Below are 24,360 nucleotides of genomic sequence, written 5' to 3'. Positions count from 1 at the left end.
GTCAATAGAGCATCCGACTTCAGCTCAGGTCATGATCTTGCGGTTCATGAGTTCGAGCCCCACATTGGGCTCTGTGCTGAGAGCTCAGAGCCTGGAGCCTGCTTCGGATTCTGTGTCTCCCTTTCTCTTTACCCGTCCACTCACATTCTTTCTCGCTCTCAAAAATAAATAAACATTAAAAAAAGAAAAAAAAGACATACAAAAGTTGGACCCTCCCAGCCCTAATGCAGGAAGAAGGAAGCCAATTACCTTCCCTGAGGGAATTCAGGAAGGCTACCTGTAGGAGGTGTTCTGGGCGTGGCCAAGAAGAGAAAGCATCTGAGAAGGTCACAACCAGGCAGAGGTCACAGGGGAGTGAAGATGGCCTCTGTGTCGGGGCAACATTCTGAGAGAAGCAAAAGGGCAGTCACAAATTACCATGTCAGAACTATCTGACTTACTCTTTATTGAGCACTTACTGAATGCAGACTCTGTGCACTTTGTACACATCACAGCTGTGTTTGCTAAAGTGTGCCAGGCCAGCCAGCAGGGCATAGGAGGGGACTGGAGGCAGGACACCAAGAACATTTTTATCTTAATAGTTACATTTGGGGGCGCCTGGGTGGCTCAGTCGGTTAGGTGTCCGACTTTGGCTCAGGTCATGATCTCATGGTTCATGAGTTCGAGCCCCGCGTCGGGTTCTGTGCTGACAGCTTGGAGCCTGGAGCCTGCTTCGGATTCTGTCTCCCTCTCTCTCTGCCCCTCCCCTGCTTGTGCTGTGTCTCCCTCTCAAAAATAAACAAACATTAAACAAAGTTTTTTTAATAGTTATGTTTTAAAGGGCGCCTGGCTGGCTCAGTCGGTTGAGCGTCCAACTTTGGCTCAGGTCATGATCTCACGCTCATGAGTTCGAGCCCCGCATCAAGCTGTGTGCTGACAGCTTGGAGCCTAGAGCCTGCTTCAGTTTCTGTGTCTCCCTCTCTCTCTCTCTCTCTCTCTGCCCCTCTCCCACTCGCTCTGTCTCTCTCTCTCAAAAATAAATTAAAAAAAAAACATTTTAAATAAATAAATAAATAAAACAGTTATGTTTTAAGGGGCGCCTGGGTGGCTCAGTCGGTTAAGCGTCTGACTTTGGTTCAGGTCATGACCTCACGGTTCATGAGTTCGAGCCCCGCAGATGCTGACAGCTCAGAGCCTGGAGCCTGCTTCAGATTCTGTGTCTCCCTCTCTCTCTGTCCCTCTCCCACTCGTACTCTGTCTCTGCCTCAAAAATAATAAATAAACATTAAAAACAATTTAAAATAAATAAATGGTTATGTTTTATGTTTATGTTCATCTTCTATGTGTGGCAGGTGGCATTCATTCTCACATAATTTAGTTATAAAACATGCTTTTCAATAGATTTAAGTTTTAAAAAGTGACTCAATTCAGGAGCGCCTGGGTGGCTCAGTCGGTTGAGTGCCTGACTCTTGATTTTGGCTCGGGTCATGATCCCAGGTCCTGGGATCGAGCCTGTTGGGCTTGGCACTGAGAGTGGAGCCCGCTTAGGATTCTCTCTCCCTCTCCGTCTGCCCCTCCCCTGTGCATGAGCACACTCTCTCTCTCTTAAAAAAGAATCAAAAAGCGACTCAATGCAGAAAAAACTATTTATGAAGTAAACATACAGACGGATGGTACACAGATATTGAAAAGTTGTGAGGCGGGTACACAAATGACTGAAACGCAAGAAACACGGTGCTTTAACATCCAAGCATTTATCTCTCTCGGAGAGGAGTTGCAAGTCGCAGACACCCATTCGAATAGGCTTGAGCAAAATAAGAGAATGTGTCCTGACGAGGGACTCTCATGGGACCCAGAAGAAGGAATGCAGATGTTGTTGGGCCTGGAGAAGGGCCTGGCCTGGAGGAGGAGGGCAGCAGGCCGAGAGGCACCGGCCCCTCCTCGCTCTAGGCTTCTGGGCTCCCTCTGGTCTCCGCTTTGCTCTGTGCGTTTCCATCTTCTCTCCGTGCGGGGTCGGTTTGTCCATTATGTTCCGGCTGTCACCCACCCTCCCCCGCCCCACCTCATACCCACAGCCACACGCGTGTAGACACGCACGCACACGCCCTGCTCCAGACTTGTATGTCTTCAGGTAAGTGGCCCGAACTAGCACCCCTGAAGCTGACTGCCTATTCCTGGGAGAGAACCTGACTGGCCCCCCTGGAGCCAGACGCCCACATCTCATCCATTCAGCTCCTATCAGAGGATCAAGAGGAACACCTTCTCAGAAAAAGGAGGCATCTGGGATGAGCAATCATCCTGACCAAGAGGTATCCGCCTCGGGATCCGTGGTTCATAACAACCCTATGAGGTAGGAAATGTAGCTTACGGTTCCGTGGCAGGAAGTGACAGAGCCAAGACTTGAAACCGGGTCTGTGTGACACAGAGCTCGACTCTGGGGCACTACCCACCTCGTCACCATCAGCGAAGTTCAGCCCACAGCTACCGTCCCAGACCCCAGCAGGTTACTGGCCCAGTGTGAGGCATTTATCACACTCAGCCCGATAGACAGGAAATAAGGATTTCACTTTATGAGAGGACTATGGCTGGAAGGGAGGAAGACGTCTCAGGAGAATCACCGGGCTCTGGAGACCAGGGGAGGCTCCTCCAAGCCTCTGGGTCTGTGGCTGCCGTATTCACACCACAGGTGCTCAGGCTGTGAGAAGAGGCTCATTTGAAACTATTCACCGAAAATCATGAGCAGGCATCTAGAGACCTTCAAGAGAAGCTGACACCTCTCTTCTGCACCCAGAATACAAAGTGCCTGCTGGCCTTTGGGACTATAGCTGCTCCTCTCACCTTCTGGAAGCTAAATTAGGAGGCGGGCCCCCCCTCAGAAAGCAAGGTGGTGGAGGAGACCCGACAGGCCTCTCCCACTGTGGAGGCCTCACCCGCACACAGGTACTTCTCAGCCTAAGTCCCCTTTCTCGTGGGAGCCTCTGAGCAGCACGGTGCCCCGGATGCCCCAAACTTGGCTTTGAGGGGTCTTTGCCCACCCCCAGTGGGGAGCGGCCCCACAGGAGGTACTTCATCAAGGTTCACTGTTAAGACAGACAGATGGATGCGGCTCTCGTGTCTCTCGCACTCCCACAGAGCCGACCCAAGCCCGAAGTGAGGCCCGTACAGAGGAGGTGAGCTCCCCACCCTAGCCTTGGATCTATGCACGTCTTATCATCTCTGGCACCTTTCAGGATGGGTCGTTGGATGAGTTGGAAAAGGTGCCACTGTGCCACTTCCCCTAAGAAGCGTCCCAAAGGCCTTGTGCCTCTGAATGAGACAAGGTGGCAGTCTCCTGGCTCCAAGTTTTCCCCAGAGATCCTGCCACACGGCCAGGGGAGTACCCCCTTTCCCCAACCACCCCCCCTTCTCTGCCATTATAGTGGTAAAGGAAGTGGTTGCCAAAAAGTTCAGGTCACACCGGCTCGGGGCTGCTGCCCTGGTAGGGTGAACAGGGTGGCTCAGAGTCTGCCCCCAAGGTCTGCCTCTGGCCCCGACTCTCCCCACAGAGCTATCAGACTCAGGTACTCAAGGTGAGGTCATCAGCCAAGGTGATTATGGCACGTGCCCAATGGTGGCTGGCGGGGCACATTGAAATTCTGGATCTCCCAGCAGTCTGGGCCTGCCGTCACCCCCACCTTGGTGAGGTAGCCTCCACACTTAAAGGGTCGCTAGTGCCCAGAGAGGAGGTGCCCAGACCACGGCAGAGACCTTTTTGTCCCCCGGGTCCGTTGATGTCCGTGGAAGATAAGCCTCTGGGCCTGGCCCCAACAATCAGGGACTAATTTTTGAGACAATTGGCAGGGTTCTGGCTGAGCGGCATGACCACTTCGGTGCCGGTCTCCGAGGTAGCCCGGGAGCACTTCCGGGTGCTGCGCATGTTGTAGAACTTCTCAGTGAGGTGCTTGCGAAACTTCTTGGTGAGGAAACAGTAGATGATGGGGTCTAAGACGCAGTTGGTGCTAAGAAGGCAGAGGGTGACCTGATGGGCATCGTTAACAGACTGGTGGAAGTTGCCCCTCTGGATGTCCAGCTCAGCCAGGGTCCAGGGCAGCTGCACGATGTGGTGGGGCACGAAGCAGATGATGAACACGGCCAAGACCGTGCAGACCATCCACAGAGCCCGGCGCTTGACTTCCACATTACGCTGCAGCTGCACCGGCTGCGTGAGCAGCCTGCGGATGATGACCAGGTTGCAGAAGAGGATGAGGAGGAAGACGAGGAAGAAGCTGATCACGAGGAAGATGTGAACGACGAGGACAGGCGTGCTGCCCTTCTCATAATGCTCAAAGCAGCGCGTGATGTTGCCCGAGCCGGTCTGGTTCGGCACCACGTTGGTGGAGTCCAGGACGAAGAAGTAGGAGGCGGCGGACACGATGGCCACCCAGATCACCAGGGACACGGAGAAGCCACGCTTGCGGGTGGTGGCCTGGGCGGTCTTGATGGGCCGTGTCACCGCCTGGAAACGGTTGTAAGTGATGACAGCCAGGAAGGCCACTGAGCAGTAGGTGTTGATGAAGAAGAAGCAGCCGGCCAGGTTGCACAGGAATCTGGGGAGAATCCAGTTGCCCTGGTTGTGGTAGTAGATGATCCACAGGGGCAGAGTGACCAAGAAAAGCAGGTCAGCCACGGTGAGGTTCACCATGAAGATCTTTATCTCGTTGAGTTTCTTAGAAGGGTACAGGCAGGCAAAGACCCACAGCACGTAGCTGTTGGCGATCACCCCCAGCACAAAGATGATGCTGTAAACAATCGGGAAGAGGGTGTATCGAAACTCAGAGTCCACATGAGAAGAATTGTTTGGCTCCATCGCTATGTGTGGAAGGGACAGCTGGTCATAGAATCCTGCCCTGGCCTGGAAGATCACACAGGAATTTTGGTTAATGAAGGATCAAAAGGGAACTTTCTCATTTAATCAGTTCCAACACTCTTTGCACATTTAAAAAGCTCTAAAACCGCGGTATCTTCTAATTAGTTGTCAGTATTTTTTTTTTTTTCTGAAGCAAATAATGGTGTGTTTTTAAAATGAACAGCATCTGAGGGGTGGCTGGGTGGCTCAGTCGATTGAGCGACCGACTTTGGCTCGGGTCATGATCTCGCGGTTGGTGAGTTCAAGCCCCGCGTCGGGCTCTGTGCCAACAGCTCAGAGCCTGGAGCCTGCTTCAGATTCTGTGTCTCCTTCTCTCTCTGTCCCTCCCCCACTCATGCTCTGTCTCTGTCTGTCTCAGAAGCAAATAAACATTAAAAATTTTTTAAATAAATAAATAAATTAAATTAAATTAAATAAACAGCATCTGAGATTCAATGAAATCAATGGCAATTAATGACAAGAATGGCAACAATTTGCACTCCATTTTAAAGCATACCTTCTTATTCTTCGACTTATTTTGGCTTAAAGTTTTGGATCATCTACTTCTGATGATAAACTATATGAAAATGTATATTATAAAATGTTTATTTTTCTAACAGCTTCTGAATATTTTTCTCTTGATGAAATTTGAAACACAAAATTGAGTGGTAAATGTTCTCTGTATTAAAAAATAATCTATAGGGTCGCCTGGCTGGCTCGGTCGATAAAGCATGTGACTCTTGATCTCGAGATCAGTGAGTTTGAGCCCCATGTTAGAGGTAGAGTTGCCATAAAAAATCACAATGATGGGGGCACCCAGGTGGCTCAGCAGTTAAGCATCGGGCTCTTGGTTTCAGCTCAGGTCATGATCTCACGGTTTGTGAGTTCTAGCGGAGCCTGCTTAAGATTCATTCTCTCTCTCCCTCTCTCTCCCCCTCTCTCTGCCCCTCCCACACACACTCTCTCTCTCTCAAAATAAATAACTTTTAAAAATCATAATGATAATAATAATAATTTATGTGTTCATACAAAATCTGGAAAGTACAGAGAATTCTATTTGGGTGACTCAAAGATGAAATATTAGCAAATCATTAGAAAGAATGAGTTATATCTAATTGTACTGGCAAGGAAAGTTGTCCCTGGATAATATTAAGTAAAACAAAATTTTAAAGATTTTTGTGGCCCCATTATATATATGTATATGACAGCTAGGAAATGATCTAGAAGGATATACCTTTAGGAGTTGACAGTGGTTAAATAACCTTTGGGAAGATGAGATGGGCTTGGTGCAAAGTTTATTTTATGCTTCTTCTGTTTGAACTTTTTAGGAGCATTTATTGCTATAGTAATTTTAAAAAACGTTTAATGAAAAAGAAAACTGGGGGAGCCTGGGTGACTCAGTTGGTTACGTGTCCAAATTTGGCTCAGGTTATGATCTCACAGTTCGTGAGTTCAAGCCCACATTGGGCTCTGTTCTGACAGCTCAGAGCCTGGAGCCTGCCTTGGATTCTGTGTCTCCCTCTCTGTCTGCCCCTCCCCTGCTTGTGCTCTGTCTCTCTGTGTCTCTCAAAAATAAATAAACGTTGAAAAAAAGAATTTTTTTTTTTTAAGAAAACTATAGGAGTGCCTGGCTAGCCCAGTCAGTGGAGCATGCAACTCTTGATCTCAGGGTTGTAAGTTTGAGTCCCATGTTGGATGCAGAGAATACATAAAAATAAAATCTTAAAAAAAAAAAAAAGATAAATATATAGTGGAGAAACCCAGTAGACAATACTTCAATGAAATGATTAAGATTAACTCATCATTAGTAAGACACATCAACATCAGGTACCCTTGATATGATAAAAGATATAACATCATTCTGTGGTTTTCTTGTCAAAACTGCATAATCTCAACCTAGTCATGAGAAAACTTCAGACAGACGCCAATTGTGACACATTATATAAAATGATCAGAAGGGTGAAGGTCATGAGAGATAAGGAAAGACTATGGAGCTGCCATAGGACAGAGGATACTAAGGAGACATATGATAACTAAGGACACTGTGGGATCGTGTATTGTATCCAAGAACAGAAAAAGATAATTAGTGGAAAAACTGGTGTGACTCAAATAAGGTCTGTAATTTAGTTAATATCATATCAATGCTCATTTCCTGGTTTCAATCATTGTATCATGGTTTTATAAATTGTTAACATTAGAGAATGTTGAGCAAAGAGCACACATGCATTCTTTGTACTATTTTGCAACTTTTTTGAAGGCCTAAAATTATTTCAAAACAAAAAGTCTTTTTTTTTTTTTTTTGATGTTTAATTTATCTTAGAGAGAGAGAAAGAGCATAAGCAGGGGAGGGGCAGAAGGAAAGAGAGACACAGAATCTGAAGCAGGCTCCAGGCTCTGAGCTGTCAGCACAGAGCCCGACGCGGGGCTTGAACCCACGAACCGTGAGATCGTGACCTGAGCCGAAGTTGGACGCTGAACCGACTGAGCCACCCAGGCGCCCCAAAACACAAAGCCTTTAAAAGTAGAAGATTAGGGGTACCTGGGTGGCTCAGTCGGTTAAGCGTCCGACTCTTGATTTTGGCTCAGGTCATGATCTCACTGTTGGTGAGATCGAGCCCCAAGTCGGGCTGAGTGCTAGGTGTGTAGCCTGCTTGGGATTCTCTCTCTCCCCATCTCCCTCTGCCCCTCCTCCACTTGCATGTGCATGCTCTCTCTCTCTCAAACAAACAAAGAAAACAAAAACAAAAACAAAAAAAAAAAAAAAACAAAAGAAGGAAGATTAAACTAAGCATAATCCCACTACCCAAAGTCTGGTCTATTTCCAACACCCTCTTTGCCACCATCCACTCTCCATCACAACTAGTTGCTACCTCCTCTCTTGCTTCTCCCACCGTGTTGCCACATGAGTCCGGAAGTCTCTCTGATATTTGTGTTGCAGCTGTGGGTGGAATGGAGACTGAGGGCGTGAGGGGTGGAGGGGGGGGTTCAGCAAGGCCCAAGGCTCATCATCCATCAGAGAACAGTGAGGAGAGCACAACATTGGGAGTAAGACACTCCCTCGGAGCCAGACACCCTGCTAGGCGTCTGCATGCACTGCCTCACTTGAGTCTCAAAAAAGTCCTTTGAGATAGGAAGTAAAATTCCCATTTTACAGCGTAGGAAACAGTATAGGGTGTTTATGTGACTTGTTCAAGGTCACACAGCTGTCAAGGGATAGAGCCAGGATCCAGCTCTGTGCCTAAGAGTCTCATGGGGGAGATGGACAAAAGCCGCGTAAACAAACATAGTTGCCAGACAAAGAAAATGGGGTGCTGTTATGGAATACGGATATACTTAGAAAAGAGGTGATGTTTCCTTTAAGACCAGAATGAGGAAGAGTGCTTCAGGCAGAGGGATCTGCATCTGTCCAGGACTGAGGCAAGAAAGAGCTGAGTAGGTTATAGGAACGGAAAAGAGGGGCACGTGATGGCCCAAACCCTGATCTCTAGCTGCCACACTCCATCCTTATCTCCTGCCATCTTCCCACCAGGCTCCAGTCAAACTGGACTTCCCTGGTGGGTCTTCAAACGTGCTCAGACCTTTCCTACGTCAGCCTGCAAGCATACACCCATGCCGATGCCTTGAACCCTCTTCCCTAACCATGCACCACCTCCGCCTGGCCATTCTAGCTCATGTTTCAGACCCTAAGTGAATTTCACTTCTTCAGAGAGGTCTTCACGGGGCCGAGTCCGGTCCTGCCTGAAAGCTCCCTGTACTTCTTTGTAAATCCTAGAGCCGTTGTGATCACTTCGTGTCTGTGTGATTCATAACACTCTCCCATCTGACCTTGAGCACCAGGAGAACAAGGAACTTGTCTGTCTATTCAGCACTATTCCCAGCAGCATGAACCAACGAATAAAAGAATGGGCGATAAGGCTAGTTGATTACAACCATCTCTTTGGGAGCTCTGGAGCAGTGGAAACACTTGAAGAAGAAGCTCAAAAGATACTTATAGGTGAGTTTAAAGAAACACCTAGCTCTAAAAGCAGAAACACACCCATACATAGAGAGAACAAGCCACGATTGCCAGTGGGGTGGGGGTGGAGGGATGGGCAAAATAGGTGAAGGGGAGTGGGGGAATGCAGGCTTCCAGCTACGGAATGAACAAGTCACAGGAATAAAAGGTACCGTATAGGGAATATAGTCAATGGTACTTTAATAGTGTTGCATGGTGACTGATGGTGGCTACCCTTGTGGTGAGCATAGCATAACCTTAGACAGTTGTCAAATCACTGTGTTGGATGCCCCAAACTAGCGGAACATTGTGTATCAACTATACTTCAATTTAAAAAAGAAAAAAAGAGGGGCGCCTGGGTGGCTCCGTCAGTTGAACGTCCAGCTTCAGCTCAGGTCATGATTTCACGGTTCGTGAGTTCAAGCCCCGCATCGATCAGGCTCTGTGCTGACAGCTCGGAGCCTGGAGCCTGCTTCAGGTTCTGTGTCTCTCTCTTTCTCTGCCCCTCCCCTGCTCACGCTCTCTCTCTCTCTGCCACAGACTGAAGTTGGTGGTTGTCTTCAGGAAAAGCACTTCAGCAATTGAGTCATAAGCTGAACTTTGTTTTGGATCATCATTACCACTTGAAAAAAATGACTGACAGACTGTGGTTTTTCAAACTTGAGTATCATACTTTCTCAAATATGAACAAAGTGAACCCATCACCTCACGGAAAACAAATGACAGTATGTGTTGCCAATGAGAAAATTCAAATTTTCGAGAAAACTGGTATCTTGGGAAAATTGTATTTGTCAGTATGAGTTTGACAGCTTCTTAATGCTTAAAGAATTTTCTGATGAGATTGGTGGTGATATGAATGAATGCAATTGTCAAAAATCCTTTAATGAAAGATCTGTATTTGGAAGACCTGCATAACTTAGCGAACGGATGTTTTCCAAATGAGGAAGACAGGTTTCAAAATTAGGCCTAGGCGAAAGAATCAAAGGCTGATGGGTGCCTGTGTGGCTCAGTCAGTTCAGCATCCGACTCGGGTTCAGGTCATGATCTCACGGTTCGTGGGTTCGAGCCCTGTATCAGTCTCTGTGCTGACAGCTCAAATCCTGGAGCCTGCTTCAGATTCTGTCTCTCTCTCTCTCTCTCTCTCTCTGCCCTTTCCCCACTTGTGCTCTGTCTCTCTCTCAAAAATAAATAAACATTAAAAAAATTAAGAAAAAAAAAGGAATCAAAGGCCAAAACAAATCAATACACTGCTGTGCAACAGATTACAGACAGTTCATTGATATGATTCGGGGCTTCCACATTGCAACTAACTTTTAAGAAACTACCATTTGTGGAGCTTTGATGCAGTATCAAGATATCATCAATTATCTGAAAAAGATATCAAAATATCCCTCTCTGCACAAACACATATCTGTGCAAGGGCAGATTTTCTTACACATACCATGCTGGACTAAATGCAGGAGCAGATAGGACAATCCAGCTGTCTTCTAGTAAATCCATGCTTAAAGAGATTTGCAAAGAAATTTAAATCAAGTCTACTTTAAATTATTTATGTTTTGAAATTGTTGCTATTTTTTGCTACAAATGTTATTTGTGCTAACATGGAATGAGTTCATTATTGGCTTTTATACCTAAAAACAAAAATTTTTCCAATGTCTTAGTTTTAATTTTGAATATGGGAAATATTGATGGATACGACCCATGTAAACAAAAGCTCTCTGGGGCCCTCAATAATTTTTAAAGATAGAAAGAGATCCTGAGACTGGAAGATTTTAAATTTTTTTTAATGTTTTAATTATTTTTGAGAGAGAGAGAGAGAGACAGAACGTGAATGGGGGAGGGGCAGAGAGAGAGGGAGACACAGAATCCGAAGTAGGCTTCAGGCTCTGAGCTGTCAGCACAGAGCCTGACACAGGGCTTGAACTCAGGAACTGCAAGATCGTGACCTGAGCCGAAGTAGGATGCTTAACCGTCTGAGCCACCCAGGTGCCCTGAGACCAGAAGATTTTTAAATCGCTGCTCCACAAGACAAAGAAAGAAAAAGACACAAGCTGGTGGTTACTATGGGGAAGGGGGGTTGGGGATTACAGAGTGAACCTATTGTGATGAGCACCAAGTAACGTAGACTTGTTGAGTCACTGTATCGTACGCCTGAAACTCACGTAACACTGGATGTTAACTATACAAGAATTAAAATTTTAGACTTGAATTAAAAACAATCGCTGCTCTACAATCTCAGCCCACACTCCCCTCCCTCCCCCCACCACCTTTCCTTTGAGCCCAAGATGCCCATCCATCTGAGACTGGCCTTGTTTCTTTCCCCTGCTGGACCTTCATGTCTTGGGGCACCCTGTTCCTGGGCCCTCAGAAAGGCGAGGAGGCAGCCCCACAGCTGAGCAATGCGTGTGCTCGCTCTGGGTCTTTGAGGAAGTCATGTCCCTACTCACCCCCACCATCTACCCCACTCGTAAGTAAGTCCTTTCCTCTTCTTGGGTTTAGGCTCCAGCTTAGTGGGGTGGGGGCAACTCTCCACCGGAAACTGTCTTTCTGCAGCCAAAGAATCCAATCCAGGATATCGCCTCAGGCCCAGTCCCCTGTGCCACGCCTGCCCAGGCCTGTTGAGAAAGTCTTCCCACCAGGACCAGGACCAGGGTAAGGCTTGCGAGGCATTCACGTTGAGTGCAGATCTTAAGCAGACGCTGAAAACCTCACTGATCAAGATACATAATGTTTAATGCAATATCTTTCGAAAACTCAAAACAGTATTACAGAGAGTTCCTTTTGCCTCCGGTTCTGATATGGCTCTGCCTGGCACAGTTCTGATCCTGTGTCTTCATTGAAAATTTTGGTATTTTGATGGGGGGCCTGGGTGGCTCAGTCGGTTGAACGTCTGACTTCGGCTCAGGGCATGAGCTCACAGTCCGTGAGTTTGAGCCCTGCGTCAGGCTCTGTGCTGACAGCTCGGAGCCTGGAGCCTGCTTTGGATTCTGTGTCACCCTCTCTCTCTGCTCCTCCCCTGCTCATGCTCTGTCTCTCTCTGTCTCAGAAATAAATAAAAATATTAAAAACTTAATAAAAAAAAAAAGAAAATTTTGGTATTTTGTTCATCACAAAATTTTTTTCATTCATTGATTTTTTAAAGATTTTCTCACCACGTGAATGGAACACACACACAGGTTAGCCCAACTCACCCATTCAGTCACTCACTCATGTAGTCACTGAGCAAAGCACTCACTGGCTCCAGGCCCTGGTCAGAGTGCTGAGGCCTCAGAGAACAGACCCAGTCTCCACCCTTAAGTGGCTCACAGGTCATGTTGCAAAAGAGAGATTCAGAAGTAAAGTGACGAGTGTTAGAATGGTGGAGGTTCCAGAAGTTGGGATAATTCCGAAATGGTGCCCGTACCCAGACTTGAGGGTCAGGGGTGACCCCCTCCCTATGCTGAAGGACAAGAAGGAGTTAGCCCGACGAGGAGCCCCAGGCAGAGGGACAGCGTGTGCAGAGGCCCGGAAGATTAGCAGAGGATGGACCTTGTTCTCAGGGAACTTGAGACGCTTGGTTTAGTTAAAGCTTAAAGGGGTGGGGGGGCTGGTGAGGAGAGAGGGGCCTACAAAGTAAGTACCAGTCAACTTAAGAAGGATCTTAAGGGGCACCGTCAGTTAAGCATCTGACTCTTGATTTAGGCTCAGATCATGATCTGAGGGTCATGACATAGAACCCCAAGTCTGGCTCTCCACTGGGCATGGAGCCTGCTTGGGATTCTCTCTCTCTTTCTCTCTCTCTCTCTCTCTCTCTCTCTGAATCTCTCTCTCTCTCTCTCTGCCCCGACCCATCCCACCCCACCCCCTCTAAAAAGAAAAAAGATAAGAAGCTTAGTTGAGCAACTAAATGCTGTGGGAAACTTATTTGTATCCTATAAAAAGGGGCTCCTGGGTGGCTCAGTCGGTTATGCGTCCAACTTCGGCTCAGGTCATAATCTCACAGCTCGTGAGTTCGAGCCCCGCATTGGGCTCTGTGCTGACAGTTCAGAGCCTGGAGCCTGCTTCCAGTTCTGTGACTCCCTCTTCCTGCCCCTCTGCCACTCGCTCTCTGTCTCTCTCTCAAAAATAAACATTCAAAAAAATAAAAAAACAAAGTAACTGTAAAAAATATCTCTTAGACAAGTGGAAGAACTCAAGCACAGACTAAGTATCAGATGGAATTCAGAAATTAATGGTAATTTTATTAGGTGTGATAATGATATTATGGTTCTATATTTTTAATCCCTTATTAGGTATACATTGTGAAGTATTTATAGGTAGAATTATATAGGATCTCAATTTTGCATTAAAATATTCCGGGAAAAACATTCCTGCATGCTAATCTCCATTTCGCAGTTACCTTCCCTGGAACCCAATCTGTAACAAGATGTAATCAGGTCCGTCTGGCCCGAGAGGCTCCCCAGTCCACATGGCCCCTATAGGAGGCCCAGCAGAGGCCTCTTCCTTCTAGATATAGGGCCAGAATCAGTGTGTGTGTGGAGGGATGGGGGGTGGGTCTTGGGCTGAACTCCTGTCTCTGCCTAAAGCTCTGCCCCCAGTGACTCCAGTCCCCATCACCCTGGCTCTTCCTACTTCTGCTACCTTCTCAGATCCTGTGACTCCTACTGTCTTAGCCTTCATCCCAAACTTAGGACCCAGCTGTCCCTTTGAAGCACTGGAACCCTTTGACATCACCCAAAATGTAACTGCTGAGTCTTTTCTGGGTCTTGGGGGCTCAGACCTCTGTGCTTTTATTCACGCTTCCCTCACTCTCGGCTGCCTACTAATCACTCTTTAAGACTGCTCTGGGAGCGCCTGGGTGGCTCAGTCTGGCTTCGGCTCAGGTCATGATCTCATGGCTCGTGAGTTCGAACCCCACATCGGGCTCACTGCTGTCAGTGTGGAGCCGGCTTCAGATCCTCTGTCCCCTCCCCTGGTCTCTCTCTCTCTCTCTCTCTGTCAAAAATAAATAAACATTTTTAAAAAAGAAGAAGAAGAAGACTGCCCTGGCCCCGTTTCCTCCAGCTAGTTTCTCCTAAGCCTCCCTGCCTCTTTCATGCCCTGCTTTCTGCCCCTAGACCTGGTTAAGGGCTCGTCCTCTGAGTTCCCATTGCTCACAGCTTCTTATATCATCAAAATTGCCTGTTTGTCCTCCTGCCACACTAAACAGTGGCTCCTGGAGGGCAGAGAAAATGTCCATTCATTCACCCAACAGTTACTGATATCCTGTTGGGTACTGGGCACTTTGTTGGGGATTCTGCAGGAATAAAACAGGCAAGCTCCCTGCTCTCGAAGAGTTTAGTCTCTAGTCAGGTAAAACAGACAAAAACAAGTAGAGAGATAAAAGCACACAATAATTTCAAATTGTGATGAGTTCAATAAAAGAAATAAAAAGTGACATGATGAAGATTGGGTAAGGGGCTGCTTTAAATAGAGTGACCAGGGAAGGCTTCTCAGAGGAGGTGACCTATAAACAAAACCAGAGGAAGATTTGCCAAGAGGCCAATGAAGTGTAAACTTCAAGGCCCCTCCCTAGGTCTTGTATCTAACTGGGTATTTGCAATTTGGTAGCTTTTCTTCAAGAGGGCCTCCCAAATTGTATAACCTTTAGGGTCCTGCAAAAACCCAGATCTTCCCCTGGCTGAAATCTAAAAAATGAGAAGGAACAAGTCAAGAGAGAATCTAGAAGAGTATTCTAGGCAAAGTATATCATGTGCAAAGGGCCTGCAGCAGGAGTAAGTTCATCATATTCCAAGATAGGAATAAAGGTGTCATGTTCAGGGAACTGAAAAGTCAGTGTGGACCTAGGGGAGCGAGAAATGGGAGGATCTGGATGAGATCAGAGGGCAACAGACCCAAATGGTTCCTAGGCGGTGGTAAGGAGTCTGCATTTTATTTGATGAGCACTGGAGGGCCCCTGGAGTATGTCAAGCAGGTGAGTAACATGATCTGAGTCCCCGACTGCAAGACAGAGAATAGATGATAGGGGACAAAGTGGAAGCAGAGAGACCATTTGGGAGGCAAGAGACGGCAGTGATGTGGACCACAAAGTGGTGTTTCTTATTCCTCTCTCCATCTCCAGCGCCAACAACACAAGCTGGGTCAGAGCTGGGCTGGTAAACATTTGTTGAGTGAACAAATACCTAGCAACCAACAATTTTGACCTCTTTGCGACAGCTGCAAGAGGACTGACTCCAGAAGATGGTCGAGGCCTGATCTGTCCCCTGACAGAAGAGTACCAGTAGAGGCGCGTGGGTGGCTTAGTCGGTTAACCATCCGACTCTTGATTTTGGCTTAGGTCACGACCTCGTGGGTTGTGAGATCAAGCCCTGCGTTGGGTTCTGTGCTGACAGTGCAGAGCCGGCTTGGGACTCTCTCTCCCTCTCTCTGTCCCTTCCCCACTTGTGCTCTCTCCCCCTCTCTCAAAATAAATAAATAAACTTAAAAAGAAAAGAAAAGAAAAGAAGGGTCCCAGTAGCTGCCCGCTCCCCAGAGCAGCCTCCACACAGGGCTACAACCTTCCTACCTCAAATTGTGGTCCTTGGACCAGTAGCATCAGCATCACACATGAGTTTGTTACAAATACAGAATCTCACACTCCACCCCAGACCTGCTGTGTCAGAATCTGTATTTTAACAAGATTCCCAGGGGATTCGTGTGTGCCCTGAAGTTTGAGACGTGCTGTGCTTCAACACGCTTCCAGCCACATACTCGACTAATCTATCACCTTCCATGGGTCCCCAGTGCCCAGGACCGAGTCCAGGCTCCTTTCCCACCTTATCTCCCACCAGCGTTTTTTACAACTTGCCCTGTATTCTAGCCACACTGAACGCTTTGCTGCTTCTCTAAAAACTCCATTTCTTCTCAGACCTCGGTGCCTTTGCACATGCTGTTGGGCCCCTATTGAGAGTGTCTTGTGCCCATTGGTTTACCTAGCAGAATCTTGCTTATCTTTTAAGACCCAATCTAAAGAGTGCTTCCTCTAAGACACCCTCCCTGACTGCCCCGGGCAGAATAAGTAGGCTTCTTCTCCAGGTCACCATGGTCCTGGGCAATGTTCCTTAGTACAGCACCTGGCACAATGGGTTGTTACATATTAATTTCTATGGCCATTTCCTCATCAGTCTGGACCTTCTGGAGGGCAAGGACTAGGTCTTTTTCATCTCTTTATTTTCAATGTCAGACACCAGGGACTGAATGAATGAATGGCCACGCCCCTGATGATTATACAGAGGAAACCGGCATGAAGGAAACGTGTCCAGTCTCTCTGGGGAAGGCATCGTAGGATGGGGAGAACAACCCCTTTCTAGAGTCAGAAAGACCTGGGTTCTATACGTGCTCTGCCATTTGCATGCTGTGTGACCTTGGGCAAGTGAGTTCACCTCTCTGAGCTTCAGTTTCTTCAACTGCAAAATTTTGCAATTTTAACAATGGTTCCAAAACTGAGCGTGCAAAGTGGTCACAATGACCAGCAGGCCCCCCTCTCCCCATTGGCTCAGCCGCATGAAGCCAGGGAAGGGGACTACCGTCACCACTGTCCCAGGGGCTCTAACCCACATACTGGCTTTCCTGTCTCCTCTAGACAGGTCCTTAGGCTAATGCCAACAAAGCTTTCAACACGTCAGGAAGGGAAGGAGCATTTAGAGGGAAAGAAGGCTGCAGGTCAGACCAATCAATTTCACACGCAGGCACAGCTCCCTGATGGCTGAAGTCTGGCAGCAGCCGAGGCCCAGCTCTCAGCTGGGGGTAGGCGAGGGGAGCCATAAATACTCATGGAGACAGAAGAATTCTGCCATCTGAATCTCCCACCCTCTACCTTACAGAGCATTCAGCCCCAACACCCTACCATTCCCCTTCTGTCTGGGAACATCATCTGTCCCCCTGGAACCTGGAGAAAGGACTCCCATCCTCAGCTGAACAAACAGAGGGGAGGGACCACCCAGATCTGGGCAGAAGAAAGTATGTGCTAGTTACTTCCCCAGTAACTGGGCTGGGAAGCTGGGTTTACCAGCCAGACTGGCTCCTAACATTCTGGGGTCATTTGGGGTCAAAAGTACAAAAGTCTAAATATTTATAAGCTATAAATCACTCATATCCAAGTTCACGCACATCTCATGCATCAGCAGCTCCTCACAGCACTGCAAGCCTGGGGGAAGTGGGGTGTGGGAGGGACACAGGCTCCAAGTGGGCATTTACACATGAATCTAAAAACTCCTTGCCTTGTGGGGAGGACCTGACAGGAGGGGATCTGCAGTCGGCCTGCCCTACGTCGACTTGGGCTCAGGTCATGATCTCGCGGTTTGTGAGTTCGAGCCCCGCATCGGGCTCTGGGTTGACAGCTCAGAGCCTGGAGCCTGCTTCCGATTCTGTGTCTCCCCCTACTCTCTGCAACCCGCCCCCACTCCGCCCGCTCGCGCTCTGTGTCTCTCTGTCTCTCAATAATAAATAAACATTAAAAAAAATTTTAATAAAAAAAGCAAATAAACATTAAAAATATATATATTAAATGCAAAACTCCTAGAAGAAAACGTAAGGAGAAATCTTCATAACACTGGAATGAGCACCAATTACTTTGCATATGGCACCAGGACCACAAGAAACAAAAGCAAAAATAGACACATGGGGCTACATCAAACTTTCAAAATGTCTATAGCAAAGGAAACAGTCAACAAAGAAAAAGGCTGCCTGCAGAATGGGAGGAAATATTTGCAAACCTTACATTGGATAAGGGGTTAATATTCAGAATATAGAAAGAACTCTTACAACTCAATAACAACAACAAAATAATAATAACTGATTTTAAAATGGACCCAAGGACTTCAGAAGAGTTTCTCCAAATATGCAAATGGCAAACAAGCACATGAAAATATGCTCAACGCCACTAATCATCAGGGAAATGCAAACGAGAACCTCGACATTATCACCTCACACTTGGCAGATGGCCACTATCAAAACGGCAGAAAATAACAAGTGTTAGTAAGGATTTGGAGAAATTGGAATGCTTGCCTACTGTTGGTGGGAATATAGAATGATACAACCACTATGGAAAACAGTACAAGTTTCCTAAGAAAATTAAAAATAGAACTACCATATGACTCAGAAATCTCACTTGGGTATACTTTCAAAAGAACTGAAAACAAGATCTTGGGCTCAGTCAGGTGTCCAACACTTGATTTCAGCTCAGGTCGTGATCTTACGGTTGTGAGATCGAGCCCCACGTTGTGAGCCTGCTTAAGATTCTCTCTCTCTCTCTCTCTTTCTTTCTCTCTCTCTCTCTCTGTCCCTCTCCCCCAAGCTCTCACTCTTTCTCTCAAAAATAAAAAACAAAGGGGCGCCTGGGTGGCTCAGTCTGTTAAGCGTCCAACTTTCGCTCAGGTCATGATCTCGTGGTTTGTGAGTTCGAGCCCCGCGTCAGGCTATGTGCTGACAGCTCAGAGCCTGGAGCCTGCTTCAGATACTGTGTCTCCAGCTCTCTCTGCCCCTTCCCTGCTCATACTCTGTCTGTCTCTCTCTCTCAAAAACAAATAAACATTAAAAAAAATTTTAATAAAAAATAAAATTAAAAACAAAATTAAAACAAACACTTAAAAAAAAGAAAAGAAGAAAACAAGATCTTGAAGAAATATTTGCACACCCACGTTCATAGCAGTACTACTCACAATACCAACAGGTGGAAGCCACCCGAATGTTCATCGACAGATGAATGGGTAAACAAAATGTAGTCTGTATGTACAATGTACTACTATGCAGCCTAAATCCTAAGGCGCCTGAGTGTCAGTTGGTTAAGCGTCCGACTTCGGCTCAGGTCATGATCTCACGGTCCTAGAGTTCGAGCCCCGCGTCAGGCTCTGTGCTGACAGCTCAGAGCCTGGAGCCTATTTCAGATTCTGTGTCTCCCTCTCTCTCTGCCCCTCCCCTCCCCTGCTCTGTCTCTCTCTGTCTCAAAAATAAATAAACGTTAAAAAAAAAATTAAAAAAAAAAAAGACTACAGACTCTGATCAGACAATCCTGGGTTCGAATTCTGCCTGTGTCTTGTCTCAGCTTGTGACCATCGTCAAGCACATCAGCCTCTGAGCCTCAGGTCCTTCCCCTGTAAATGGAGCTGACGATATTCCAAGCACATATCTTCCCAGAGTGGTGTGAATATTCTATGAATAATATGTGTAATGTGCTTGGCACCATTCACGGTATTCACCATCAACGGCTTTTCTGTTGTGACTGGGACAGTCACATCTCGTTAAGGCAGCTGGTGGCAGTTGGCAAAATGCTGTCAGCTGATTCTTACTCAAGATAATTAATTTAACCTCCAATGGGCCTCTCGTTACTCATCTGTCAAAATAAAAATAAGAAGTGGCAGAAGAAGAATGCCTGGTTCATAGTGTTGTTATAAGGATTAAATAGAAAATACCTGATTCATGATAAAAGCTCAAGGAATGTTGGCTATTGTCAGTCTTACTTCTCGACCTGCTCCCTCCCCCCTCCCCACAGAGTTAGAGGTTCCATAGAGGTTCCATGACACAACACATCAGACTGCATTATAATGGATGTTGGTTTCTTTTTCCTTTGGGTTGGGAATTCCCTGGGTTCAAGACTTCTGACATTTCACCAGTATGTACGGTAGGGTCTCCTCCACAGCGAACATTCAAGGAACATCGGCTAATACACACACACACACACACACACACACACACACACACAGTCACATTTTGTCCTTCACCTTTCACTTCCAAAACCTCACCTACCAGCCTCAATCACTACCAGCCCTTAGATTCCCTGGGGTCTCTAAAACAAGATAGTTTAATCATTTCCCTTCTGTGAGTCCTACTTTTCTCATGTAGAAAATGACAATACTACCAGCACTGACCTCACAGGATAGCCCTGAGGTTGAAGGCAGATAAACCTCTAACGAACGTGCTGGGCATATAGTAAGTGCTCAGTAAGTAAGTTACTTCTATTCTGACCTCCCCTGTTGCTTGACATTTGGGCCCTGGCCTGGCCATGCTGCCATACTCTTTAAAGAGTCCCCTTGTGGAATGGTTTCACTACCATTTCTCCAAGAAGCAGAGGATTTGAAGGGGAAATTAAGGGAGCAAGTGTCCTGACCTCTCGTGAATTCTGCACTGGGCTCCCCACAGTGTTTAATTCAAGGAGTCCACACCAGGCTGGGTACATTTATGGATGAATGAATGGAATTCTTTGTCCAGAAGAGGTCAGGGACAGAGTATAGGGCCCTAGAGGCGGGGCTGGTCTGGGTGCCAGATTTTCCCAATTTCCCTTCTCACAGAGGGCCCTTCCCTGACCCCAGGAATATATATTGTGCTGGTGAGACTCACTCTCTGCTCAGCTGGTCTAAGACATCCTTGTGGAGTTGAGGGACCCTGAGCCTGACCTGGTTCTTTCTTTCTGACTCCCAAATGCCCAGAGGGTATATGTGAGTCCTCCTCCTTCCTCCTCGCTTCTGGGAAGTAGGCCAGGGCAGGGAGGAGGGAGTGAGATGTACTTCTTCTCCTGTGGGCTTCCCCAGTGCTTCCGCTATACCAGGAATCCCACCAAAGGACTATGCCTCCCAGCCTGGGCGCTCCTGAGTCCTGCTGGTGCCCTCGTGGGTACCCGGGGCCTGGCCCAAGGGAAAACATAGGGTACAGGGCATAGGCCTCAAGGTCACACAGACCAGGATCGTCACCGTCACCGGGTCTGTTCTTTCCTAGTTGTGGTTTGGCTCTCAGGGCCTCCTCCCTTTCTTCATTTGCAAAAGGGTGATAATAAAGCCTTCCTCAGCAGGTCGTTGTAAGAACAGAATGAAGCAATCTACACAAGTGGTGACAGCTCAGTAACTGTGAGCTCCTCCCCAGCCCTCAGAAAATGCTTATTGAATGAATGAATGAATGAATGAGTGAACAAATCAGCCATGCACCAAACCAGCAGCAACCAGGGGTAGCTGAAGAGAGATCACAGGACTTGGATCCGGACCCTGGACTCTGGCCTCAGCCACGCCTGCCACCACCTTGAGCCAGTGAGTCTCTTCCCCGCTCTGAGCCTTGTGATATGTATCTAAAAAGTGGTGGGGGCAGGGGCAACCTCAAGCATTGTTGTAAAAAGAAAGTAAGATGGTTAGGAGTGATAAAGGGTTCAGAAACAGTAAAGCACTTGATAAATTCAAATGGACTTTATGAACTATAAAGGGGCCCCGCACAGATGTTTGATGTGCTTCTCCCATCAGCCAACTGAGCTTAGCACCAAAAGCAGGCCCTAAGTAAGGGTCCCCCTCCTGCAGAACTGAGAAGGTGGGGAGGGGTTGTAAATGGTAGTCTTCCCCTCATGTAGTCTCTCTCTCTCTCTCTCTCTCTCTCTCTCTCTCTCTGGATCCTCTTTGGCTGAAGACACAAAGGAAGAAAGGTACACCGACCTTGCCGCTGGTTTGCTTAGCGATTCTGCTTCTGGGAACTGCTGGGCTGTACCAGACCCCCCTGCAGGTTGCTCGTGCCGCAGACACATGCGACTGTAGCCAGAGCCAACTCCCCAGGCCACATCACACAACCACAGGCACACGTGCACACACAAAGATTCACCAGAGACTTCTCTCCCCTCCCACCATGCTGCCAAGGAACCCAGTGGTGACTGGTCAGAGAGGTGGCTGGGCTGGGGACCCAGCATTTGCCCTTCTGGGAATGGGCTCCATCCCTAACCCCGACACACTGCCGCGGGACCAGTCAGGGAGTGCTCCCATGGCATGGCTCAGCTGGTGGCCCCTCCTGAGCCAACCCTCACGGGGCTGGGGGAGATAGGGAGTAGGAGGGGCTGCTACAGACAAAGAGGAGAACCCCCTTCTCCTCACAGGCCTAGGGTGCAGAGTTGGGAGTCTGACTGTAAAAGGACAGTCAGACAGGATCCCAGCCTTTCATCACACCCCTTCCCACCCCAATACCAATCAGGAGCAGAAACTCCATCCTGGAGGCTCATTTTGTCACTAATGCCATAGGCTGTATAATTCCTTGCCCAAACCTTCATTGGACAGATGGGAAAACTGAGGCCCAGAGAAGAGAAAAGATTTGCCCTAGGTGACAACAGGATCGGGGGCAGAACCGGGGCCAGATGCTGGGCCTCCGGCTTGCTGTCCTTCCTAAATACGAACTTTATCACTCATCTATTCATTCATATTCTAAGATTATACTACTCACCAAACTCTGGGAGAAGGGTAAGGATAAGACAATGAACAAAAATTCCTCATCTGTAAGGCATTTAGAGTAAGGATTATGATGTCGGCAGTAACACACTGGTTCATTTTTGTGCAGCATGTTACGACTGACAAAGCATTTTGCCACCCAGCCTCTTACTTTATCCTCCTCCACAAAACCAAAGGTCAGTACTTTGAACCCCAATCTACAAAGGAGGAAAGTGACGCTCCTGAGTTGCCCAAGGTCCCAATCTGTAAACAACTTCTAAAGTCAAAATCCTGGCTGCCCACCCCAGGCCCAGGGCCATTTTCTTCATGGCCGGAGCAGACTTCTTTCTTTGGCTGGGCACCTAAAGGCAGGGACATCTTTCTCTTTACACACACACACACACACACACACACACACACACGCCAAGTATCTGGAACACAGCTGCATATTCAATCAGAGCGAATCCAGAGCTGCCTGAATGCTTACAGAGAGATTCTACTGGTTCCCTCATCCTTCACAGATGAGCAAGTGTCTGGACAACGACCCCAGTTCTACCAAGCCCATCTCTGGACCTCCTGCCAGCAAAGGACAAGGGGAGACCGGCTTGTGCCCTGTCCCTACCACCTGGGACCTGTTGTGGGAAACCGGTTGTGAGCCAGGCCCTCTGTACAAATAACCTGGCTCTCTTCATCATCCCCCAGGAATGCCTAGCAGCTCATGAGTTCCTAAATGCCCAGCCCTGTAACATGCCCTCTAGGTCTCCACATTCCCACTGGGGAGACAGCATCGTCCTCATTCGACGAGGCAGGAAACTGCAGGGAGGCAGCACCACTTCCCAAGGTCACACAGCTAGTCAGGTAGATGGCATCCGGCTCTCTGAGACCTAGACAGCTCCCTGTCATCACCATTATCAGCTCCCAGTGAGGTCTCTGAGGTCACTTCAGCACTGCCTTGGCCTCAGACAACCAAAGAAGGGAGCTGGATCTCCTGGCAAGTTTGGTCACGAAGAATCCTTCCTAAACACGACCGAGACTCTGGGCCCGAGGAAGATGCCGAAACACCCGTTTGCTTAGGCGCAGGCCAGGGGCAGGACCTCAGTCTCCCGAGTACATTTTCACGTGCCTCCCCTTGCTCAGCCACAGCGGGGACCCCACCCCCCTTACCTGTATCAGGAACAGTGGCTGCAGCAGCGGAATCTGAGCGTCTGTCTGTAGACCCAGCCTCTGTGCTATCTGGAAATTGCAGAAGTGAGGAAACAGAACACACCATTGCCAAGTCACCCCCCGGAGGAAATACTGTGACCCTGGGGCTCCTCCAACAGATGGTATAGGAACCTCCACGCCGGGTCACTGGGCCCCGGCCACTGCTCAGAGGGTTCTCACAGAGCCAGGAGCAGGGTGGGGCATGGGCAGTGACCAGCATGCCAGGCAGCTGGGATAAGAGAGAGAAAACAGAAAGTGAGAGCGCATATTCTTAGGAGAGAGAGAAACAGCATGAGAGCGAGGAAGAGAGAAGTGAGTGACCAAGCAAACGGGAGAGGGAGAGAGGGGGGACAATCAGGAAAGAAGTGAGAGATGGGAGGAGAGAGGCACACAGAGAAAGGCAGACGGATGTAAACACAGACAGAGAGCGTGAGAGGAATGAGGAGACACGAGGGCAGGAACCAAGGGAATTAAAGGAGAACGTGATGAGACAGACGGTGAGCGTGTTCCTGGTGCCCATGCGTGCACATCTGCGTGTCTGTGGATGGGTGTGAGGGAAAAAATGAAAGAAAGGCGGAGAGGGAGAGACAGCTAGAACACGAAGAGGGAGAAGGGAGGAGCTCATAAGCGCTGCCGTGGTCAGTGGCGTGACTGGGCTGGGCATCGCTGGTCACCAAGAAGCACCAAGCCCGAGGAACCAGCGTGCTGAGGGGCTGTAGGAGGGAGCAGGCGCCCCAAGACCCTGAGCAGGAGTTTGGCACCGTGCCAGTTCATGGGAGTAAGTGAGGGTGAATAGGTGTGGGCAACAGACTGGGGGAACGCAGATGAGTTTGTGAATGTGAGTGCGTGCGTGCTCGTGTACCTGTGTGCGTGAGAAAGTCAGTTGGGTGGAAGCTTTGTGTGCATGTAAGTGAGAGATAAGCCAGCGCTCCCTGCCTCAGTTTCCAGTCCATTTACCCACTCATTCATTCAATCAGGAAATTACTAAGTACGCCCAGGCACCAGGCACTGTGGAAGACCCTACCTACAAAAGCAAGGTGCTCACGTATCAGCCAAACCCAACACCCTCCTACACAGAGAGGGAAGCAGGCCTAGACGCGACTAGGGTCCCCAAGCGA

The 24,360-nt window shown here is 48.2% G+C and overlaps 1 protein-coding gene across 1 annotated transcript; it reads right to left on the bottom strand.

Annotated features, from left to right (window-relative positions):
* Positions 1-1,085: 1,085 nt before the first annotated feature.
* On the bottom strand, positions 1,086-23,367 carry PTAFR (platelet activating factor receptor). The gene is made up of 2 exons (XM_049618813.1): positions 23,204-23,367; positions 1,086-4,870 (listed from the first exon to the last, which is right to left on the bottom strand). The coding sequence occupies exon 2, from the start codon at positions 4,823-4,825 to the stop codon at positions 3,797-3,799; it is 1,029 nt and encodes a 342-aa protein (XP_049474770.1). The 5' UTR covers positions 4,826-4,870; positions 23,204-23,367; the 3' UTR covers positions 1,086-3,796.
* Between the last annotated feature and the right edge of the window lie 993 nt (positions 23,368-24,360).

Source organism: Panthera uncia, assembly GCF_023721935.1.
Source record: "Panthera uncia isolate 11264 chromosome C1 unlocalized genomic scaffold, Puncia_PCG_1.0 HiC_scaffold_4, whole genome shotgun sequence".
Classification (NCBI taxonomy): Eukaryota; Metazoa; Chordata; class Mammalia; order Carnivora; family Felidae; genus Panthera; species Panthera uncia.
The sequence above is the reverse complement of the archived record's forward strand: the minus strand, read 5'-3'. Positions and strand labels throughout refer to the sequence as shown.